Here is an 8577-nt window from a genome sequence, read left to right as displayed (position 1 = left end):
ATGGGCGGAGGGAAACCCATGCCGCCTCCTCTACCCGACTCGAAGCACTATGTTGTCGACTTCGATGGACCGGATGACCCAGCCCATCCTTTCAATTGGAGTTTCGCGAACAAGTAAGTCAACATCGAAATGGACATAAAGAAAGAAACATGACTGACACTAACCACGACAGAGTCTATATATCATCGATCGTCTGCTTCGGGACCCTAACGGCCTCATTCACCAGCGCAATCTTCGCACCTGGCACTGAAGGCGCGAGTAAAGCATTTGATGTCGGCTCGGAGGTAGGCACCCTCGGCACAACGCTCTACGTCCTAGGCTTCGCATTCGGCCCAGTAATATGGGCCCCCGCGTCAGAGTTAATAGGAAGACGATGGCCACTGACGATCGGCATGCTGGGAGGCGCGATCTTCACCATTGCCTCGGCCGTGGCCAAGGACATTCAAACATTGGCCATATGCCGCTTTTTCGCAGGGACATTCGGCGCCAGTCAGCTTTCTGTTGTTCCTGCCGTGCTGTCGGATATCTGGGATAGTAGGCACCGCGGGGATGTCATGGCGCTTTACGCGCTGACGGTGTTTGTTGGACCGTTCATCGCGCCATCTATTGGGGGATTTATCGCGACGAGTTATCTGGGTTGGAGGTGGACGCTTTATATTCCGGCTTTCATAAGTTTTGCGAGTGGGATATTACTCCTTATCTCGCTCAAGGAAACATATGCGCCGCTACTGCTGATTTCGAAAGCGGCGGCCTTGCGCAAAAGGACTTCGAACTGGGGAATCCATGCAAAGCACGAAGAGCTGGAGGTAAAATTTGGGGAGTTGTTGCGGAAATACTTCACTCGTCCTCTGCAGATGCTTATCACCGAGCCGATTCTCCTGCTGATCTCAATCTACATGTCCTTCATCTACGGTATTGTTTACGCTCTTGTGTCAGCATACCCTTACATCTTCGAGACAGTCCACGGCATGGCTCCTGGAATTGCTGGTCTCGCATTCATAGGTCTCATTATCGGCGCATTCCTAGCTGTTGGATTTATCATTTTTCAGCACGCGGGCTATGCAAAGAAAGTGGCCGCCAATGGAAATGTGCCAGTTCCCGAATGGCGTCTGTCCTCGACGGCCGTTGGCGCCCCGGTATTTGCCATCGGTATCTTCTGGTAAGAAATGATGCCTACTGAAATCAAGAAAGGTGTTGATGCTGATCATGACCACTCCCCTAGGTTTGCTTGGACTGGATGCACCCCATCAATCCACTGGATGGCACCCATGGCGGCGGGCGTGACCATTGGGTTCGGTATATTGAGTATCTTTTTCCCGTGCTTTATCTATATTGTTGACACGTATCTGCCTTTGTAAGCCTTCCCATATACTGCCCTGTGATAAACTGGCAAGCTGACCATGAATCTTTCCAAAGAGCAGCATCAGCTGTCGCTGCCAATATTATCTTACGCTCTACAGTTGCTGCCGGCTTTCCGCTCTTCTCGAAGCAGATGTTCGCTAATTTGGGAGTGCAGTGGGCAGGAACCCTACTCGGCTGCTTGGCCGTCGTTATGGTTCCGATTCCTTTTGCCTTTCAGAAGTATGGGCCATGGCTCCGAGGAAAGAGTAAGCTGGTGCCGTAAACAGCTAAATCTGTGGAAATTTTATTAAACAGCGTCCAGAGGCCGCGGAATGAATTTATACTGGCTGCAAATATTTAACCAGGGGGCATATAGCTACACGGAGGGTAGCACCCAAGCCTATGAGCCCCAACCTCATCCAGGTCGTATAATCTATTGCTCTGAGTTTACCCCATGTTCTAGTACTCATTAAGATGGCGTATGCTGCGCTGTAGGAGTGTATACTGGAATTCTCTATGGGTCCCGTGATCGTCGGCATTAAGTCCCAGTTTCCGCAAAGTCCGCAAAGTCCGCCACCCCACCGGCAACGACGACTTTCCACGACTTCCGCTCATCAGCAAACCATCAGTTCTCACTTGGACAACTGGACCTGACGGAATATGTCAGAAATAACGGCCCAGCCTAAGCGCAAGCGCGCGCGAATGGCCTGCGAGCCGTGCCGCGAGCGCAAGCGGAAGTGTGATGGGGAGAACCCCTGCAGCACATGCAGTAACTGGGGCTACAAGTGCTCCTATCCGGCTACTCGAAGCACCAAGAATAGGGCTTCTGCGGCTTTTGCGGAGCCGTCACCAGCCTTGGCTGGTCCTTCGCCCACCGGCAGTGGCGGTGGTAGTGCTGGTGGTGGAACTACTGAACATGGTCGCTTGAAGCATCATCCAGGCGTGACTCGCAGCCTCTCTGCGAACTCTGGCGCGGCCTTTGTGCGGAAGATTGGCCTGAAGGTTGACCCGATGAATGCGCCTCGCCTGAATCTCTTCGGGTGGAACTTGGGTGCGCGGCACTTGCCATCAGGGCTCGCCATGGCCGCTAGCGCTCTCCCCATTGTCAACATTATTACTCAGGAAGAGATGACACAACTCGCCGAGGTTTACTTCACCAAGGTTGACCCGTGCTATGGGTTCCTCGACAAAGAGACACTATTTGAGCGTCTAAATGCGCGATGGCTGGCTACTGGTGCTAGCAGCATCTACGACAGTGTCTTGGCCGGAGTCGGGGCGCTGGGCCTATTGTTCTCAGAGCGGACAGCCAAAGTCACAGAGCTACTTCTTCATGAATGTTCCAAGTCCCTCCTGGACAGCTACGACGCGTTCACAGCGCCTTCAACGGACCTTGTCACCGGCTGGTTGCTGCGTGTCGTTTATATGCGGATGACTGCACCGCCATACTCGGCATGGCTTGCTAGCTCGACTTTGATGCATCTTATCGAGGCCGCAGGGCTTCATCACGAAGCTTATGACGGTATAGCGGGCGCATCGAACGCAAACTGTGGCGTCGATATTCGACGGCGCCTGATCGGCATGGCCGTACACCAAAACATGTGGTCATCCTACGACCTCGGTCTGTCCAGGGTATCTCTGAAAGTCGACCTCTCTTTGCCGGTGGCACCACGACCTGGAGACGTCACAGTAGAGCTGCTAGAGCTGCTACCCATCTCGGCAAGCTTAGACCCCGAGGAAACGCACGACGATTCCGACCTGCAGTGGTCCCTCGTCCAAACCCTGGACAGGGTCCACACCCGACCGCCATCGGTCATGGCCCAGACAAACGTGGTTCTCTGCATCCTGCGCCGTCTCCAGCTTCTGAATATGAACACTTCCCCTGCCATTGCAGACCGTGTTCTTGAACTGTTCCAGAAAGCACTGCAGTCAGCGCAGAGTATGCTTGCAGACTGCAGTCCATGGCATCATGCCGCTAACGTGCCCTTCCACATCATCACTATTCTCCTCGAAATGGACACTTGCGCATCCCTGGCCCTGCTACCCGCGGCCATGGAAACCATCAAACTGGCTGCCTCTACATACAACACTGCGACCATGAGAGAAGCTTACGCTACCGCCCGACTGCTTGTATTCCTGTACCAGCAACGGCGTTGTCATGATGCTCGATTGCTGCGGAATGTGCTCGATGGCGACAACCAGCAAGGGCCCGGGACAGCTGGATCTGGATCTGGATCTGGCTCTGGATCAAAGACACCGGCGCCAAATGGGAGTACTCACTTGGAAGACATGCCCCTGCTAGAGGAACTAGTTGCCGATATGCCAAGTCTACAGGGTTTCGACTTTGAGCAGTTCCTGGATATGGATATGCTGCGGTCGGCGCAGGGTATGGATGTACGATCGCCGGACTCGAATGCGTTCGAGTGAATGAATGTATACTTCAAGCCGTGCGTTCCCAGCTGGAAGTACATATAACTATGGGCATATACTGAGCGGCAATATCCGCAATACCCGCTCGAGTTTCCGCTCTGCTCCACCCACAGCTAGGAGTTACGTCACAGGAGAGCATCAACGCCCATACCGACACTATCCACAGTTAAATTAAAAAACACTCCAGTCTCCTCCTAAAAGACTACTCACTAAACCTTAAAAGGCCTCTTCGAAGCAATCAGCAAACATGGCAATACCCCTCTCTTCCCTCTTCCCATGGGCCCGGAGCCCACTCATCATCAGCGCCCCAATGCGAATAATGTCCAGCCCAGCTCTAGCCGTCTCTGTCTCCCGGTCTGGCGGGCTAGGCTTTCTCGGTCCCGGCGCAAAAACCCAGGATATGCTAAAGGACCTCGAAGAAGCCGAGTTACTACTCCAGAAGGAACCCGCTCTCGCTCTCGCGAACGCCATAAAGGGCTCAAGCGCGAGCTCGACGCCACCAGTTCTACCCATCGGAACAGGCTTCCAACTCTGGAACGACAATCTCGAAATCGCAGCCAGCGCAATCCAAAGATTCAGACCGTGCGCAGCGTGGCTTTTTGCGCCAAGAGATGGCCAGAGAGATATAGATACCTGGTCTCGGAGACTTCGCGCTTCTTCACCGTCTACACAGATCTGGGTGCAAATTGGAACTGTCTCCGAAGCACGTGGTCTCATTTCCCCCCACGCCGAACAACCAGACGTCATCGTCGTCCAGGGCGCCGAAGCAGGCGGGCACGGACGGGCGACTGACGGCGCGGGACTGATGACCCTCGTACCCGAGATATGCGACCTCCTCGCTGAGAAGAAAGTCCAAATCCCGCTCGTTGCGGCGGGCGGGATCGTTGATGGCCGAGGTGCACTAGCATCTCTATGCCTCGGCGCATCCGGAATCGCAATGGGAACCCGGTTCCTTGCGTCAACTGAAGCTCGAATTGCAAGGGGGTATCAGAATGAGATTGTGCGTGCAAGTGACGGCGGTGTCTCGACGACGAGGACTCTGCTTTATAATCATCTCCGCGGCACGTATGGGTGGCCGGAGGGTTATAGTCCGCGGACTATTATTAATAGGTCGTATGTTGAGCACTTCGAGGGGAGGAGCTTTGAGGAGTTGAAGGTTTTGCATGATGAGGCTGCTAAGAAGGGGGATGAGGGGTGGGGGCCGGATGGGAGGCTTGCGACTTATGCGGGGATGGGGGTGGGCTTGGTGAGGGGGGTTAAGCGGGCTGGGGATATAGTTGAGGATGTGAGGAGGTATGCTAAGGAGCGGGGTGGTTCTTCGGGGACAGTGAAGCTTTAGGCTTGGGTGAGGTAGGGCTGCTTCAAGAGTTCAGAGAAACTAACCCAAGGACCATACCTACTCCCATCCTGTAGAGAAAGATAATATTTTTATAAAGACTAATTGTTCTCTATGGAGAGATATATCAGTCATGACGTCTCATCATAGCCTACCGCTCAAGGAGATATGTGAATGGCCATACCATATACTCGAACACCTCTAGGCCCTTCACGTGGTCAAATTATATGCTCTGCGCCCTTCTCATACATCATAAATTATTGACGTCCAAAACATTACCTTTCTCTTATTGGAGGAGACTGAGGATAAATTAGCTTTAGCGAGAGGGGATATACAAGGAAATGAAGGGATCAGAAAGGAAAGCACGAGATTCAGACGCCTTCACCTTGATCGGTCATTGGACCTTGTCCCAGAAATCATAGAGGTAAACCATTCCATCCAACCCATCGCGCGGTTTTCCGCCCTAAGTTTGGCTCCGCCCGTTATATGATCCAGCGTCATCATCTGAGCGGGAGTAAACACAGCCGAGAGAAGTTCCTTTGCTGAAACTTGGTACCTTTCGACTGCCACCTGCGATTTGTATCGCGCGGTTGTCCCTAAGTGGGTTTGCATGGAAGGCAAATGAACCGTGTGATTGAGATTCGCGTTACAGTCCAGTAAGAGGCAAGCAACCTCGTAAAACGCATTGTCGTAACCGGAGGCGGAACTTTTGCCTCGCTCATGAGCGTAAAGCACGAATAGTTCCCATACTGTTTGCCCACCGTATATGTGAATACGCTTGTTAGGATCGGCGCCACGGTAGAGCAGAGAGGCGACAAGATCTTTTTCAAGTCCTGAAACTTCTCGGTCCCTGAAGTATGGAAGACCGCTGGGTGTGACACGAGTTGGACGGAGAGCGTAGTCCAGTAGAGGCCGGCCTTTTTTTTTGAGTTGGCTTGGGTCTCGATCCAGGACGTATTCGACGTAGTGCAATAGCCGTGCCTGAGTTGCTAGACCTAAGTAAGAGCAGTGGCCGCGCTCAACCCACTGGACGTAGGTGGTGTTCGTGGGTGAGTCCCTGCCATTACTCCAGTGGACATGTTCTGCTTTTGCATGGATAGTCATGACCCTGTCAATCTCGTCGAGAAGGGGAAACTGGGAAGCTGCTTGGCCGAGCTGCTCTAATTCGTAGGCGTAATAGAGAAATTCATCCACAAGCGTAAAGAGTCCGTTTAAGGAGCGTCGGAAGTTTTCCACGGGGTAGCACTTTATCAGAGCCAGAAGCATCCTGCATAATGTCTTCTGACTGCAGAAATGCTGAGGAACAAGGCTGTGCAGCGCCGTATGATGATTATCGCGGAGAAAGTCTCGCACCGTTCGGTGTAGAAAGTCGACAGAGTGCTTGAAAAAGGCGTCTTCGGCTTCATCCGTACGCACAAGCAGCAGGTCACCGCATCGGGCTTGTAACTGAAGGCGCAGGTCGGCACACACATTTGATATTTCGGTTGTAGTCAAGGTCTTCACATCTGAATAGAGAGCATATCGCTCATCTTTCAGCTCACTTTCCAGGAAGGACAGTGCAAATAAAGGGAGTGGACTGGCAGACTCGACGGCAATAAGAAAGATGCGCGCGGTGTCCTTTCGGAAGAAGGGATCAATCCGATTCAAGATGCGAGTGAAGTACTGATTAAGCTCCTGCGGCAAGCTTCGCAGACGTGCCTCTAGTGTAGTGTAGGTTTCCCCATTTTTGATGTCTCTCGTCAGATCTCGGACGACGAGAAATACCCACAGCCATACCCCGTTTGCGCGCTCCGCAATTTCCGGGACTAGACCAAGACATCTGGAATCTCTTCGAACGAGTTCTTGAAAAGTGTCATTGTCGGTGAGCATGCTGTGCACGTAGTTTTCCATGTCCCGCCTAGTAAAATCTTGCAACATGAACATGCGCTCAGGGTGGGTGAGCTCCTTCTCGAACGCTGCCCAGGGCCGACTAGAGGCACATATTTTGACGTTCTTGGACTGGGCTAGGGTTTTCAGAACTTTGATAATTTCCCACTCACTGCCGTCATATTCATCGAGACCATCAATAAAAAAGCAGAATCTGGCTGAGGATGCGGCGCTTGCCAGGTCCGCGAAAGCATTCTTCAGCTCCGTAATGTCCCATGGCTCCGAGCCCTGATGGTTGGGACAGACTTGGGAGACGAGAGACGGGTCAAAGCGAAGAATCTGGTACAGGATACTCTGGAGAAGCCCTAATTGAGACTTCTGCATGTCAACTCCGACATTCCAAAAATAGAAACTGGCGACAAATAGCCGCTCTTCACCAGCCCAGAGTTTGAGAGCGATCTTGGTCCTATCGTGGTCGGATATATACTTCATCAGTGTAGACTTGCCGCTGCCAGCCTAGTTCGAATGGGTTACTATTAAGTTTCCAGCCCAGAAGGAATAGATCGCCCTACCAAACCAGTCACCCAGTAGATCCCGCCTTCCTCCTCAAGCCACCGGCTGAGAGTCGTTGTTGATTTATCCAAGACCCAGTCTAGGGTGTTGAAATGCGCATTATCGATCTGACTGTGACGTTTGGTCATAGCCTTGAATGTGAGACTTTCTATTATCCTCTGCCGGTGCTCGACGAGCCTTCCCTCTTGAAGAAGGTCTGTGAGGGCCAAGTGTAGGCCAGAAAGATCCACGGCGTACCTCTTCCCGCTATTGCTTGCGGTCGGTGCTGTCGCATAGGCAATTGGGTCCTTGAAATTAGTGATTTGGTTTGACGTTGTAAGGCCAGCATCCTCGACTTCGCGACGGAGGCTCTCCAACACCAGCATGATGCTCGAGTAGTGTTCTTTCTGGGTTGCTCTTGCGACCCTTTCGCGAAGTTGCGTTTCCATCATCCGCAGTCTGTCCCACAGTCTCTGGATAGCCTTTCGTCGTGTAAATGCCGACATGGAAACTCGAACACTTTCAAGCATGCGATACTTTGCTTGGTTATTCACCTCCAATGGTGCCAGCTCCGCTAGAAGGCTGTCGGCGATCACGTTGCATTGGTCGGCAAGGGCGCGGATGGCCAAGTCATCTTTTGATAAGGGCTGAAAAGGTAGAGACGAGCAAATGTCCTGGTTGAGCAATCTGATATCTTCGACAACCAGCTGCAGCTCAGCCAGGTCTTGCCTTGTCCCGGCGTTGGAATCATAAATTTCTTTTGCTTCATGCACCAGCCGAAAGCCAATATCGAGGAACTGTGCGATGGCCGCAGCCAGACCCACGATGGAGAACGGATCAGACATAATCACAGGCCTGCCTATCTCGTGGAAGTGGAAGCTGTCAAAGTTCACTCGAGGGAAAGATGTAGGAGGCGCGCTGAAGGGCGAGGCTGAGGCAGCTGCCTGATCGTCGCTGCCACGTGATGGAGGGAATATGATCCCTGTCAGTGAGGCTTTTCTTTTACGCATCCCCAGCCTCGTTTTGCACCTTCTCCAGTGCTCTCCTCACGAGAA

General features: G+C 52.7%; 3 protein-coding genes across 3 annotated transcripts; 2 read left to right on the top strand and 1 right to left on the bottom strand.

Annotated features, from left to right (window-relative positions):
• Window positions 1-3765, top strand: BDV17DRAFT_281704 (MFS transporter/fungal specific transcription factor domain-containing protein; the record flags this gene model as incomplete). The annotated part of the gene is made up of 6 exons (XM_073760072.1): window positions 1-113; window positions 173-1159; window positions 1223-1354; window positions 1417-1620; window positions 2112-2230; window positions 2282-3765. 6 exons carry the CDS (start codon window positions 1-3, stop codon window positions 3763-3765), a joined length of 3039 nt encoding a protein of 1012 aa, XP_073615719.1.
• A 125-nt stretch (window positions 3766-3890) lies between these two features.
• BDV17DRAFT_86411 (nitronate monooxygenase) lies at window positions 3891-5278 on the top strand. The gene is made up of 2 exons (XM_073765253.1): window positions 3891-4939; window positions 5059-5278. The coding sequence occupies exons 1-2, from the start codon at window positions 4016-4018 to the stop codon at window positions 5068-5070; spliced, it is 936 nt and encodes a 311-aa protein (XP_073615718.1). The 5' UTR covers window positions 3891-4015; the 3' UTR covers window positions 5071-5278.
• On the bottom strand, window positions 4855-8400 carry BDV17DRAFT_263032 (uncharacterized protein). Its single transcript, XM_073757855.1, has 3 exons — window positions 7543-8400; window positions 5060-7486; window positions 4855-4940 (listed from the first exon to the last, which is right to left on the bottom strand). The coding sequence occupies exons 1-2, from the start codon at window positions 8365-8367 to the stop codon at window positions 5486-5488; spliced, it is 2826 nt and encodes a 941-aa protein (XP_073615717.1). The 5' UTR covers window positions 8368-8400; the 3' UTR covers window positions 4855-4940; window positions 5060-5485.
• Window positions 8401-8577: the final 177 nt, after the last annotated feature.

The sequence above is a fragment of the Aspergillus undulatus genome (assembly GCF_047715775.1).
Source record: "Aspergillus undulatus strain CBS 261.88 unplaced genomic scaffold BDV17scaffold_23, whole genome shotgun sequence".
In the NCBI taxonomy this organism is placed as follows: domain Eukaryota; kingdom Fungi; phylum Ascomycota; class Eurotiomycetes; order Eurotiales; family Aspergillaceae; genus Aspergillus; species Aspergillus undulatus.
Note: the sequence above shows the minus strand (reverse complement) of the source record. Positions and strands in the feature narration are given on the sequence as shown.

Bases quoted from the DNA above. Each gene is read 5' to 3' on its own strand.
- BDV17DRAFT_263032 (XM_073757855.1), bottom strand. From the start codon at position 8,367: ATGTCTGATCCGTTCTCCATCGTGGGTCTGGCTGCGGCCATCGCACAG. The intron at 7,487-7,542 runs GTAGGGCGATCT...CATTCGAACTAG, and splicing joins TCTACTGGGTGACTGGTTTG to GCTGGCAGCGGCAAGTCTAC.
- BDV17DRAFT_86411 (XM_073765253.1), top strand. From the start codon at position 4,016: ATGGCAATACCCCTCTCTTCCCTCTTCCCATGGGCCCGGAGCCCACTC.